General features: G+C 36.5%; 1 protein-coding gene across 1 annotated transcript in view; it reads left to right on the plus strand.

Moving 5' to 3' along the window:
- The window catches only part of LOC120531259 (contactin-associated protein-like 5), a 558,381-nt gene that overhangs the window by 448,411 nt on the left and 94,210 nt on the right, over positions 1-15,760 (plus strand). Inside the window, exons 13-16 of the mRNA XM_039756505.1 lie at positions 1,471-1,671; positions 5,569-5,725; positions 6,414-6,541; positions 12,640-12,810. Coding sequence (XP_039612439.1) covers positions 1,471-1,671; positions 5,569-5,725; positions 6,414-6,541; positions 12,640-12,810 — 657 coding nt within the window. The remainder of the gene's footprint in view (positions 1-1,470; positions 1,672-5,568; positions 5,726-6,413; positions 6,542-12,639; positions 12,811-15,760) is intronic.

Here is a 15,760-nt window from a genome sequence, read left to right on the forward strand (position 1 = left end):
TATGGGTTAGGACTGTTTTTTATTAAAATACCTTTTCTGTAGATATTGGTGAATTTGGATAGGATATTGTCCACTTAAACAATTTTTAGAAGAAATAGCTCTGGCTTTATGCTAATTGTAAATAAGATGTGATTATTATTCATTTTTTTCCTGTTGGTATTGAATATATGTATATATGAATGTATCAGAGTAAAAGTTAGGACAATGTTGCCTTTTTTGCAATTACTTAGGACATGTGGTGCAAAAATAGTTGCTCAGTTTAAAGAGACAATAGGCGCTTTTCCACTGCATAGTACGGCACAGCACGGTTCAGTACAGCTCACCTTGGTTCGGCTCAGTTCGGCTCGGTTTGCGTTTGACTGCAGTTTAGTACCGCTTTAGAGTGGGCGGGATTATTCATGTGTCGTTATAGTTGCGCCGCCTCTACTGCCGTGACACCGTGGAACTTTTACAACAACACGCAGACAACGACAACACTTTAGCTCGACGACGCGCAAGGGTAAGCATCTAAAAAAAGCACATCACTAGCTAACTTTTATCACTGTTGCAAAGCATAAAATGAACTTAACTGCCAGTGTAACATTAAAATGCTGATTCTGTATATTACAGATCTTCCACATTTTGCAAAAAAGTCGCCGCAACAGACCATCTGTTTGGACATTTAACCGTGCCTCAGAGTGGTGGGATGTGATTGTTCCCGGTTTTACAAACACTCAGTGGCTGGAGAACTTTCGAATGTCTGAAGAAACATTCATCCACTTATGCAACAAACTGCGTCCAGCGATGGAGAGACGGGACACAAACTTCCGCGTGTGTGTACCTTTAAAGAAAAGAGTAGCCAGTGACGCAGTAATGACGATTTTCTCCGGCCAATCAGTGACCAGCAGAGTTTACACGTCACGTTTTGGTAACGGTTCGGCGCGCTTGGAACCTCGGCTGAGGTGGTACTAAAAAAAGGACCAGGTACCAGGTACTGTTCCCAGTGGAAAACCCCCCAAAAGTGAGCTGAACTGAACCGTGTCGTGCTGTAATATGCAGTTGAAAAGCGCCAATAGTGAAAACAGAGAGAGGCTGAAGCAGAGAACTTATGCAAGGAGTATGTTTATCTGTGTGTTAAAATAAAATGCTCTTCTTTCAAATCACTCATCCTTGTTCCTCTGATATTGTTTTTGTTCCTGTCTTTTTTGAGTGAATCTGGCTGGCCAGCACTGCTAGTAATGTCCTGTCTGTAGAGGTTGGATTATGTTTTGTTTTAATGAAAACAAACTTACAGTACTCACACACATAACTGCCATTCCATCGGGTCAGTTGACATCTCCAAATTACCTCAGTGTACATATTGCAAATTTGTGTGAACCCTAAGATTTGGTGGTGGACCACTTACATATTTATCACACATCTGAGCTTTCTTTTAACGATTTTGTGTGTCTTATTTTTCTTTCTAATTTCTTTTTACTGTTTAATTTACAGAAGACAAAGTATGGACCATACTGAACCACAATAACACAGAGATGACTTGGGTTCAGGGCTCAAGTCTGGAAAATCCATATTCCATGCAGTTCAGCTATAGTTTGTCTCAAGAGCAGCTGCAGGCCCTGGTGGCCAGAGCGGAGCATTGTGAACAAGAAATCATCTATCGATGCTGGAGGTCTCGATTACTCAATGCACGAGGTAACAAATCACTGAGGTATGGGTGTCCATTTTGAAGGTAACCTAAGACTGTTTTTATTAACTTCAAAAAGTGGTTTCATCCCAATAGAGCTGACACAGACTTTTCTGATCTTTGCAGCTGGTGTATTCTACAAGGAACTCTAACTTTTAATGTTATTTGTTTCAAGTTTTTATATGTGAAATACCCCAGAGATGCATAATCAGGATTCAAATGTCATTAGAAACAAATAAACAGAATGAAGAAAACAAACATGAAAAGAAAATAAGAAAAGTAACTTCCTCTGTTGTCCAATTCTTTATTGTTGTTCAAATCAGGAGCCGCTGAGACTCACAGCTATTTTTTTTTCTTTGGAAGATCCCAAATGGCAGCATATGCACTAATGACTTTATAAAAACTCAAACCACAGGCGATTTAAAAAAACACAGATAAAGCACAGTTAGGAGGGTTATAAAATGTAGAAAGAGGATGAATCTTTTCTCTGACAATTTTTTGAAGTATTGCAGTAACATGCCAAATGTTGTCACACATTAATTATTCAGCCTTCTTGTGACAAGCATCTCCCTACCACAAGTCCTTCACATCTTCACATGGAATATACAGCACACCTTCAAAAATATGATAACCAATTTCAACGTGACTTCTCTCACCTACATCAGTCTGTCTTCCTCTCCATCCCTGAACCTGCTTCTTCTTGTAATTTTGCCTTGTCCTGACTTACTCTCTCTCTCACTGTCTAAAGACTCATATCACCCATGACCCTTGCAAGACCCCCAGATCTCTTCTTTACATCTTCCTCCAGGTTACACATAATCCAACGAGGTTGTACATCCTACAAAAGGACAATATTGTCCTCGCCTGAGCCCACAAGTAAACCATCTTCTTTTCCTTGATACCCAAAGTCCAGCAAATAGAAGGCAATATATCACAATACCCTTAAATTACTCTTAAATTGACCAGAATCAGGCTAAAATGTATATATGGAAATATATTCAGTTTTAATGAATAATACAAATATGAAGCAGAAAATGCAAATATCTATATCCATTTGAATATCAAAGGCTAGCTACTTAAAATTATTTTCTCGTTACTTTTTTTTTTTTAAAGTGACCATGAAAACTCAAAAGCACACACATATTTTTATAATTACAATTACATTTCTACAGAAAAATAATGGAAATATTTAAAATAAACCAACTCCAGCAATCTGATAAAATAGAATATTATTATATACAAAGCAACATATTTAATCTTATACATATTTCCCTTAATTGGTTTTCATTGCCCATTTAACCTCCAGTGTGTGGCTGCCTAGCTAACAGATTCTGGTCGCTGACACCTTAACTGTTATATACAATTTAAACATATATCACCGTTTATGAAAAATCATTAATGTCAACTTTTCTGTGAAATATGTTTGTTGTTCTTTGGAATCTTTTACCTAAACTGTATCATTTGCAGTGCTTTTACTTAGTCTTTATATTACCCATACATTCATCCACTTTTCCCATATCAGAAACTCAATAACAGCAAACGGTATAATCTATGATGCAAACAGCACCTTAACTGACGCTGGCAGCACACATCTTTTAATATTGTGCTTGTGAGTCCTAGAACACACTTTGAGTGAAAGACAGCTGTTTTCTGATACGGTCTCACATTTTTTTACCTTTATGTGTTCAGTTTGCAAATTAGCACATACATGCTAGTAAGAAGCTGTGCATGATTAGGCTCTTAAGAACAGCTGAAAAAAACAAATCAAATAATTAGAACAGTTTTCAAACATATGCCTTTAAATACTGCCTTTCCAAGATTTTGTATATTATACATGTGTTAAATCTATGAACTGGAAAATGACTAAATTACTTTTTGAAGCTTTGTGCTTTTTTATTAGGCAAAACAGAATAAGGGAAATTTGGGAAATAACTGAAAAAAACCAAAACCAATTCTAATATGCTTTGTATGGACCTACCCAAACTGGTGCATGGAGTCCATTTCCTTTTGTTCTCCCAGATTTAATTCCTCATATCCCAGGTACTTTTCTAATCAACTCAACTTTTCCTCTTTCATGTTCCAAGGTGTACCCTTTCCCACTTTTCTGCTTCAGAGCTGCTGTCCTCTTTTTTCCATTTCTGTGATCAACTAGCCCTTGCATATTTTGGCCAGTTCAGACTTCAAATATGACTCTCTCCCTGGAAACACTTTAATGGTCAAGGATAACTCTTCTAGGCCATAGGACCACAATGTCATAATATGCTCTTATTATTTTAAAAGTCCACACATTCAGGAATGAACTTGGGAAATGTGTCCTTGTTAGGAGGAAGTAGATTCCCAGTAGATTCTTTCTTTCTCTTGTTGCCACATAATGGTTTAGAGGAAATAGATGGGCCTGCCCAACACACTCAGTGATGTTTCATAAAATCAGTAGTAAATTATCCATTGAACTTTTAAATGAGAGGGATACCCAAAGTACTGAAAATGTTAATTGTTCGATCAAATAAGATTTCTGTAGGAAATCACTACATTTAACCAATGTATCTTTGTTTATTTCTCTACAAAATCCCTATGCTCAATAATATATTTTTGTAACCATTCTTCAAGTTTGAGAGACACATTGCATGGAATTAATTTGTGTAAAAAGTAATGCACTGCTATTTGGACAGGCTGTCATTGGTCATTTATCTCTGATGAGCTCATGGATTTTTTCTGTCATCTTAACAGAGGTAACGTGTGTGACAAAGCCAAGAATGGTTCTATCTAGCAATGTTCTGACATGGCTATTACTCAGATACTCGGGTACATACTAATTTACACAGTCTTCAGATACATACTAATTTACAGAACATTATCAAGAAATTTTGATTCCACATTTGACTAATTTTTTCAGCAAAGGCAACTTACAAGTTCCGAATACATTACAAATGATTACAAATAACTTTTATAATCGAAGTACAGGTAGGTTAACCGACTTGTTTAGAGTAAGATAGAGTAAAGAACTGCGCTTGCAGCCTTGTTCAGTGACTACATCATACTATCTGAAAAAAATAAAACTCTTCAATGATGTAAGACAATAATAATCCAGTTTCAAAGGAAATATGAACATAATCATCTCTCAATACTTTATACTTCTATACTTTGTGCCATGTCTCCAGTCTTTGCACATACACTTTCTCTTTTGTTTCAGTTTTGTAAGGTCCCTGTGCCCAGTGGTGCTTGCTTAGCCTGTAGTAAATTCTTTAGCTCATTCTAAGATAAGAAAAGCAAAACCATTTTTATGTAGAAGATTTCAGATTTCATAAAGAAATTTTATTGTTTTATATTTTTGGCTTATTTTCCACTCTCTTGTGTTATGAATTATGATTTCTTAAATGTTGACATCATTAACTTTGGAATTGAAGATGGCACATGTCATTGAGATGCACTTAGTTATATAATGTCACATCACATCACATCAATATCCATTGTATTTAAAGTTGAGATCTATCTTTAGTGATTGTCTGAAATGTATTTCATAAATAAATACCCTGCTCAGGTTGCAAGTTCATTTTGGCCTTTTCCATTTCAATGTATGATCTCTCTGCAACATTTCACTATCCTTTTGCAATTTTCCTTTAAATAATTTCCACCATTCAGTACCTTAAATCTATTTAGACTACAAAAGTCTAAAACAATCTTGTTAGGAAAGTCATATTTCTAAACAATTTAATCAAATGGGTAACAACTCTGTAATAAAAATGTACTAGTCTGTTTACAGACATTAGTGTTGTGATTAATCTCTCTTTCGTGGATCAATGAAATAACAGGGTGTATCTTTTTGTTTTCAGCTTCCTATACTTTTATTGGTGTGTACAGGTGAAAGGCCACTTGTTGCACTAACTACTCCCCCTGCTGTCTTCCAGATGGGACACCCTTTTCATGGTGGATAGGCAGGACTGGAGAGAGACAGACCTACTGGAGTGGTTCATTACCAGGAGTGTTGCAATGTGCATGTGGCCTTGATGAAAACTGCATTGATATGAATTACTTCTGCAACTGTGATGCAGACAAAGAGCAATGGTAATATTCAGCTGACAGTGCACACTGAATTTTGACTGATTAGGATTCCAGTCTTCAACTTGATTTATTTGGAAATACTTTGGGTTCCATACTTAATAAGCACGCATAAGTCATGAATAATCATATGTAATGACCATCATGAAGAGGAGCTAGTTAGAGTGAGGCTAAACATCTTTTTAGAGCATGTTAAAGAAAAAAACAAAACAAAATTACTATAAAAACAGTTACTTTCAAATTAAAAAAGTAAATCAGTCATAATATTTTAGTCTTTGTTTCTTCTGGGATCACTTTTCTACCAAAGTTTTTAAGAAATTGTAGTCTAGATTACCGTTTTGCAAAGGCTTTAAGTAACAGATATTTGAATCTGATTCCAAAGTATATAAAATGTATGCCATTGTCTCATTTGTTCTGTTTTTTAGTCGATTAAAAGGCATTTCAGTTGGGCATCATGGCACCAAACCAAAGTAATGAAAACCTTGAATATAATTATAGGGTTGATTTAGGACAGAAAAACATCAGTTACTTAAGGAAGTCAGGGAAAACATGTTGACTAGGTAGGCCAAATTAATGTAAGTCTTCTTTCAAAATGTAACAGTGTTCAGTTTTTCAGTACCTACAGAAGCTATAAAGTTAACAAATGCACACTGTATCTTCTAGGTCTTAGCAAATGATTCTGCTCTGTTTGCAGGGTTAATGACACTGGTCTTCTGTCTTACAAGGATCACCTGCCTGTAAATCAAATTATAATTGGAGACACAAACCGAACCAATTCAGAAGCAGTTTATAGAGTTGGTCCTTTAAAGTGCCATGGAGACAGTAAGTGGAAGAACATTCTGTTTCACTAAATAAACAATTGTTTTGGTGACTGAATTTTGTCAAGTTTGCTGATAAGTAATGAAAAAAATGATAATTAATGAAACATGTCATTTCAGATGTCGTAAAGCAATTTTATCATATAAAGAAATAACAGACTCCATGTACAGTTTACATTACAAAACATCCATCCATTTTCCAAACCGTTGAATCTGAACACAGAGTCACGGGGGTCTGCTGGAGCCAATCCCAGTCAACACAGGGTGGAAGGCAGGAACCTATCCCAGGCAGGGCACCAGCCCACTGCAGGGCACACACACACACACCAAGCACACATTAGGGACAATTTAGAATCACCAATCCACCATGTCTTTGGACTGTGGGAGGAAACTGGAGCACCCGGAGGAAACCCACGCAGACACGGGGAGAACATGCAAGCTCCACGCAGGGAGGACCTGGGAAGCGAACCCTGGTCTCCTAACTGCGAGGCAGCAGCGCTACCACTGCGCAACCGTGCTGCCCGCATTACAAAACAGAATTAGCAATACAGTATTACCGAAAAGGAAAAGACAGCTTCCTTGCTTTAATGTATGAATATCCTTTCACAAGGCTATTCTATCTAGCCTATTCTATTGAATCTGTGAATGTGTATCTGTTAATCAGGGTTTACTAAGAAATATTCAGCAAGAATTGAAAATTCTGAGACAGCTGGCTTCACAATGTATCAGTTGCCTCACAGGTGTTCAGTATTGCGTGAAAAACTCTGTGAGCACATGTGAATTATTTGTATTACTGAATTTATTAGACCTATAACATTACCTGATTTTAATTACTAACAATAGATCAAAATAATTTACTATCTACATTGTTATATTTAACATAATGGTATAACAGTAGTCAATTATGAGTTTGATTTTTCCTCTCTTAAAAAAAAAAAATATAAAAACACTGTATCATTGCCAAAGCCTGCTTAATCCTGAGCAGAATAACTGGGGGGCTGGAGCCTAGCCCAGCAAGCACAGGGTGGAATGCAAGAACAATCCCTAGACAGGGCACCGGTCCATTGTAGGGACATGATGTACATTTCACTGTAAATATAAAAATGCTCTGAAAGGCCGAAAGTTAATCTATTAATTTTATTTAATAGGCTGACTATATGCATTAGAACAGTGGATTCTAACAGGCAAACTTAAGCTTTCATGAGTCAGTCTTGGTCTGAAATTTAAAGTACAGCCCCAAGCTTATACAGACTTTTCTCAACAATTTCAAAATGTCTTTCAAGTTGCTTCAATTTTCAAATGTGACAAATGAACCCACTGTGTAATTTGTCTTCCTACACCTATTAACCTTTGCTTTGCCTTAATGCACTGGGTTTGCACAGACCTTAGTCCTATTGAGCCTACTAGAACTGAAACATTCTCAGTCTATTGTGCTAGCTTATCACACAAGCATTGTAATTACTTGTTGACAGGTTGGCAAAAGTGTTTCTGCTTTTAGAATGCAAAGATAAAATAATGTTTAGCAGTTATTGTTAAGCAGATAAAATATGTCAAGACATAATATAGAAAGTTGTCAATGTACATGGGGTTGTAAAAGGTTACAGAACTATTTTAATGACTGTCATGTTCATAATTCCATGGTCAGGCAGATATTTTTTTAGAAAGAGCTTAGTGCCTTTACTGCTTTACTCTGGAGTAGTCATTCAACAACATTCACTGTAAGAGTGAAGCAGATACTGTAAGCAGGTCCAGAAGTTCTCAAAATCCATATGGTAGCAGTTGCGGAACTGTAGACCTCTCTTACATTTGCCAGTGCCAATGCACATGAGTTAGAAAGCCAATGTTTGGCATGGAAAGTGTCATAAATGTGTTCGGTTTTGTTCATTTCTTTCCTAAGAAAGATTTTTTTTTTTTAGCTCTGTTATTTTTCCAATCCAATTTTTTTTATAAAGCACTTTAAAACAACCAGCACAGGACCAAAGTGCTGTATATATGTTCAGTTTAATTTCACTTTCACCTAATTTTTCTGATTTGATTTGGGATTTGTTATTTAATTTTAAGGTCATTATTTGTTTACTATCTCAGCGCCATTTTCATTTTAGTGGGCGCCCTGCCATTTCCGACAACAGCTGCTATAATAATAGGGTCCATTGCTATAGCTATGCTTATAGAGGCTGCAGTACATGAAGTCATTGATGCAACACTGTTTAAGCCAACACCATATGGAGATATTTATCCCTGATTATGGATACATTCTAAACCATTTTGCATGTGCTCTTCTTTAAGATTTTTTTTTGGTTAATGGCTTCTTGGCTAGTAACTTTTGGGCTAGGTTACTTTATTGATCTGAATTCCTGGTTTTGGTCCTCACCAGTTTCTTTGTTTTCTTGTATGTGGTGCTTACCCTTGTGGCTTGCCAGTTCAACAAATCTGTCAGTACAGGACAACAACAATGAGCTCTAAATAACAAAGGTTAGACTAAGGGAACAGGAATAAAAAGACAAAACAGACCAAAACAAATAGACAAACCCACCCACAACACATAAAGAAAATAGCATCCGATTCTGCTTAAATTAAAAAAAAATCCATATTTTTTTCAAAAATTCAAAATGAGTGAAGATTTGCAAAACAATAAAGTTTATCAGTTTGAACATTCAATATCTTGTCTTTGTAGTGTATTCAATTAAATATAGGTTGAAATGGATTTGCAAATCATTGTACAATGATCCCTCGCTATATCGCGCTTCGACTTTCGCAGCTTCACTCCATCGTGGATTTTAAATGTAAGCATATCTAAATATATATCATAGATTATTCGCTGGTTTGTGGATTTCTGCGGACAATGGGTCTTTTAATTTATGGTACATGCTTCCTCAGTTTGTTTGCCCAGTTGATTTCATACAAGTGACGCTATTGGCGGATGGCTTAGAAGCTACCCAGTCAGAGCATGTATTACGTATTAAATAAAACTCCTCAATGATATACGATATGCTTCCCGCGCGGTGCTTGATTGTTTGCTTTTCTCTGTCTCTCTCACTCTTTCTGACATTCTCTGCGCCTGACAGAGGGGGTGTGAGCAGAGGGGCTGTTTGCACAGAAGCTGTTTGCCTAGAGGATGTGGACGCACCTCTAAAAAATGCCGCTTTATCGCGGTGCTTCGGCATACTTAAAAGCCCAAAAGCACGTATTGATTCTTTGATTGTTTGCTTTTCTCTCTCTCTCTCTCTGACATTCTCTGCTCCTGACACACATTCTTTGGAGAGGAAGATATGTTTGCATTCTTTAAATTGTAAGAAAGAACTGTCATCTCTGTCTTGTCATGGAGCAGTTTAAACTTTTGACTAAAGGGTGTTATTTCATGTCTAGAGGGCTCTAATAATGTTAGCAGTGTGAGGGAGTTTACAAGGGCTTAAAATATATAAAAATAACCATACAAACATATGGTTTCTACTTCGCGGATTTTCATCTATCGCGGGGGGTTCTGGAACGCAACCCCTGCGATTGAGGAGGGATTACTGTATTCTGTTTTTATTTACGTTTTACACAACGTCCCAACTTCATTGGAACTGGGGTTTTAGAAAATTCCAAAATTTTAACACACAAACCAAAATACTTAAATCAAAATCATAATCCAAGAAATACAAAGAAAGAAAACAAGAACCTACTTAAATTTTAATACGGTAAAAATGAACCAAAAAAAAACAAAAATCCTCAATTAAATTCAAAATCCAAATAGTTAATAGAATGCTAAAATAAGCAGCTAATGATAATAATGATGATGATGAGGGGTATACAGCTGCCCTTAACCATTTATCCTTTTCAGCATGGAAATAACCTTTAACGTTTTTTCCTTTGCAAATTCTGTAATTAACTGAAGATATGGATAACATAATTTAATTAAAAAGAACCCATAAAAGATTCTTTCTTTCTTCTTTTTTTGGATGCTCCCATTAGGGGTTGCCACAACGGATCATCTTCTTCCATATCTTTCTGTCCTCTGCATCTTGTTCTGTTACACCCATGACCTGAATGTCATTTCTCACCACATCCATAAACCTCCTCTTAGGCCTTCCTCTTTTTTTCTTCCCTGGCAGCTCTATCCTTCTCCCAATATACTCAGCATCTCTTCTCTGCACATGTCCAAACCAACAGAATCTCGCCTCTCTCTCTTTGTCTCCCAACCATCCAACTTGAGCTGACCCTCTCATTTCTAATCCTGTTCATCCTCGTGACGAGGATGTGATGCCCAATGCAAATCTTAGCATCTTTAACTCTGCCACCTCCAGCTCTGTCTCCTGCTTTCTGGTCAGTGCCACCATTTGCAACCCATATAACATAGCTGGTCTCACTACCGTCTTGTAGACCTTCCCTTTTACTCTTGCTAATACCCGTCTGTCACAAATTACTCCTAACACTCATCTCCACCCATTATACCCTGCCTGCACTCTCATTTTCACCTTTCTTCCACAATCCCCATTACTCTGTACTGTTGATCCCAAGTATTTAAACTCATCTACCTTCGGCAATAATAATAATTAATAATTACAAAAAAATTTACAACAAGACTAAAATAAAACGGCATACAAAACGAGTAAATAAATAACAGGTCAAGGCCCACAACAGACCAACCATCCTAAATAAATCCATTAGGTTGTTATTAGTCATTGTTCATATCATCAAGAATGATGTACAGTTTGCTTCATTTTTTAAAATTTTAATCCCCAGCTCCCTAAGCCTTGAATTTGCTTTCATTGGAATACAAAACTGAGGGGTTGTTTGTTTTATTTATATGCTATATTTATTTATTTAAAGAGTAAAACAGAATCACCCAACACAATCCATTAGAAAAGTAACAAATGCAATATGTCCTGAAGAAAACTCCAAAGGGATTACTTATTTTCAAATTCATGTCTCCTATTATAAATAATATTTAATATAACATAATTCCCAGCATGGGACTGTGATAATTAGTCCTGCTGCCCAGGAGATTAGGTTTGAATCCTGGCCAGGTCACTAACTGTGGAGTTTGCACTTTCCCTTAGTGTCTGTGTATGTTTTTTCTCCCACAATTTAAAGCCACCTATGTGGAATGTACTGGTGACTTTAAACTGTGCCCTGAAAATGACTGGCACTCCCATTTGATGCTGGTGTTTGCCTTGCCTTGTACTGTAACCAGTCATGACTCAGAATTCATCAGGCAAGTATAGAGCTGTGTTGATAGATGGTATATTATATACGTCACAGTTATTTCACAATACGTAAGTATAGTATTTTATCCTTCCAGTATTATAATGTATGATTTATACAATAAATAATGTATAAAAAATCTATAATTAATCAATATTGGATTATTAGTAGGGAAGTGATGAATCATTTTACCACTAAGCTAAGAATCCCTTTTACCATTTTTAAGAATTGTTGTGTGTTATCATATAAATGACCAAAATCAAGATCTTCAGAGATTTTGCAGATGGAGTATTTTTGCAATATAAATACAGCAAAGCAGATTTTGTTTTTTATGGGAAAGTGAGTTGATGGGAGGTGCTTTACTATAATATTCAGCTTTGTAGCAAATTTGATATACAGGTACAATTTTACAACAAATCTCATTACACAGACTTCAAGGGGATCTGATGATTAATTACTGTAGCTTTACTAACATGTTGCTTTTATCAAATAACATCAAATAAATTCCAACGAAGTGTTTTTTATTCAAATTAGCTGTGCTACTGAATGCACAATATAGCCCTCAGAGGCCATGAATGCACATGCTGCAGAAATTCATATTTCAAATGAATAAGCAACATTAAGTCTGTAGTCACTGTATCTTGTGGATATTAGGAGCCCACTATCCGTGATTTTATTCTGGCGGAAAACACAAAGTCAAAACACACTTTCAAAAAGGATTTTTAGTAAAAAAATTGTCAAATATCATAGAAGCGCAATGAGAAGGGCTTAAAGACAGAAAAATGTGTCTATTAAACAAGGTACACTACTTTGTGGGACTCAAAGACAAATTTAAAATACTTTATTATGATCAGCTGTTTTCTATACTGTCTAAACATTTTATGGTAATGCTTATATATGGGTTTGATTTTTCAGGAAACTTCTGGAATGCAGCTTCATTTAACAAAGACACAACGTATCTTCACTTCTCGACCTTCCAAGCAGAGCTAAGTGCCCACATTTCCTTCTACTTTAAAACCACAGTGGGATCTGGAGTCTTCTTGGAAAACCTTGGAGTTAAAGATTTTATTAGGATTGAACTGATTTGTGAGTACCATCTAGCAATAGTAAAGTACTGAAACTTAATTCTTGTTTTCACATCTTGTGTTTTTAATTTTTAAATATTAGGAAAAATCAATTTCCTTTTTATTTCGTAAGACTTTTGAATTTAAATTGTATACTAGCAATTTTTGAAATAAGGATACACATGTGTAGATTGAAACAAAAAGGCTTGTTAATTAAAAATAGAAAACTGCGGTACAAGATTTAGAAATGTACACTATGAGGAAGCAGGGCCTGTCCCAAAGGTGCAGTTAAATACTGAACAATACAGCACTAGACACTATGCTCCTAAACTTGCAAACATTATGTGAAGAGCAGCAATACTGGTATTCTAATTGGTATAAAAAATAATTTGCCAGTTATTGATAAACCCCAGAATAACTGGTTTTCTTCTTCTTCTTCTTCTTCTTCTTCTTTTGGCTGTTTCTGTTAGGGGTTGCCACTGATTGCCTGCATATTTGAACCTGGCCAGGTTCAAATAATAAACATAATTTTTCCTCAAAACTGATCAAATGAAAATAAAGTGTAACTGACAGGGGATTTTCAGGTTGAATCAAGTGAGGGTCATGGTAGCAAACAGGACAGGCTAGGCCATCCTTCCACAACAGCAGTTCTCAGCTGCTGCACATTTCCCAGACACTCCAGAGCAGTCTAGAAATATAAGCCGTACAGTGTGTTCTGGGATTTCTTCCAGTGGAGTTGCAAATGATTAAATGTATATAAAGGCGTGCCCAGAATCAGTGAATTTTTCGGGGGGTTCAGAGGTTTAAGCCCCTGATCTATTGTGCCAATAACTGATCTTTTAGTCTATAATATACATCCTCAATAGTGGTAAGCCCCTGATCTTTTTGTCCGTCATATACAATCTAGTTAGCACCTAATCAATGATTGCCATATCACTAAATGAACATGTGCACAACCCAAAGAGAGACTCCGCTCCCAGAATCTCTTCGTCTTGATAAATATGTAAGACACCTGCACAACACCTGGGGGCACAGCATGCTGCTCTTTGATTTTATGTGTAAGTCTGCGTACGACAATCACAGAGTGGCTATGACCCTGATACCTGCAAATCATAGAAACACCTCTATATAGTAGGCACCCTGACTACAGTACTTGCCCAGATTAGCCTACTTCTTTTAATAGAGAAGATCCTTACATTTTTCAGAGGAAATATTTTCTGCTACTGTAAGTTTTAAACAGAATTTGGAAAATAAAATATTTTATAGAATTAATAGAGAGAAAGATAGATAGAGGTTAGGAGCAAGTGCTGCGCTACAGCGCATTGCCTCACCCACCACATGGCAAACCAACACAGGATCCCAGATTAGGACCCGAGTGCAGTCATGCAATGGTTGACACCTCAGCACCACACTGGTTCAGATGGAGTGGAACAGTGTGAGGTTTTTTTTGGTGGCTGGAGTGCCAATTCTGCCACCAACCCCCAAGTTTTCCCCTGCAGGTTGGAGGGCCTACATGCAGGGATGGATGCAGATTAACGTCATACCCAGGATGGAGCAATTGCAGGTTAAGGGCCTTGCTCAAGAGAAAAAAATAAATCATACCCTAAAGTTGCATGCTAAATAATGGAAGAATGCACTTTTTGTTGGTAAGTGAAAGCAATGTACATGATATTTAATTTATGACATTAACATGTTGTGAATGAGAGCATGCAATGACGTTTCATTGAAATACACTTGTTTTGACAAAACAGGCCAGGCGAAAGTAAGGCATTGCAAAAAAATACCAGTTTTCCAAGTGCATTAAAAAGTACGTTACACAATCTGCAATATAAGTAAGTAGACAGGATGTTCGTTTAAACATTTAATAACACATAGAGGAGGCCACTTAACTATGTGTATAACATTCTTGTAGTCTACAGGTGACTTGCATTTCACAAATGATGTAATTTTATATTTGTACATGTTTAAATGGGTTTAAAACTAGAAGTTTTTAAAATTACATTATTTTCTTTCTGCTGAAGTAAAAGCCAAAAACATCAAAAACTTTAATGACATTTGCTGAAACGAAGCCAAATTGTTACACAGTGCTTCTGGGTAAATGTTAATAAAAATGAAAAAATGGCACTCCATTTAAAACAGAACAAATTTAAGTAGTACTGAAAAAGCATAATGTGCACATTACATGTTTGTTATGTAAACAGAGAAAGACAAATGTGTAATTTGAAATAAACCTTTCAAACAGAAAGTAAAATTGGGTGCAGCTCATGAAGTGGCAATGAACCCAGAATAAATTCAAAGGAATCTAAAATATTTTAAAAGGGTACATTTATTAATTCGAAGTAAACAAAAAGGGATGGATGAAGAATGGGAGGACAACAACGCAGAAAAATGATTCATTGAATACAATAAGCCTACTGCTCTTCCTGGCATGACTGTACAAGTCTTTGTAGGGAATGGCTCCCGACTTACCCCAACCTTAAAGTATCACACCAAAACACCCTTATTCCATATTTCACCTCCCACTTGCCTTCCTTTCTAGTCTCTCTTTCTCCTGCCAGTTAGTTGTTCGCCATCAATCCACGCCTTTACAAACAACTGGGTAGTGGTGCTGAGCTCCTTTTAATACAAAGCCCAGGACTTTTTCCGGTGTCACTGTAGGAAATACCTCTGGGGTCATTAAAGTCCTCTGAATTATTGAGGTTGTCCCCCCACACCTCCTTCCCGGTTTGGCAGGTACTTCAGCACTCCTGAGGACCAGTTCTCAATTCAAAGCCCATGCATGCTTGGCAGCCCCCTATCACATGTGCCCATCTTACAGAAGCTTCCCTTCTGGGCATGAAAACGTATTAAATTGACATAGGTATTTAGGTACTATAACAGGGCTGTATTATAATAGGCCCTTTATGAACCATTTTCCATTTTGTACTTAATTGTAAACTTGTTACATCTGCTTTGGAGCTATTTTTAATGTA

The sequence above is a fragment of the Polypterus senegalus genome, chromosome 6 (genome assembly GCF_016835505.1).
Source record: "Polypterus senegalus isolate Bchr_013 chromosome 6, ASM1683550v1, whole genome shotgun sequence".
NCBI classification, from domain to species: domain Eukaryota; kingdom Metazoa; phylum Chordata; class Cladistia; order Polypteriformes; family Polypteridae; genus Polypterus; species Polypterus senegalus.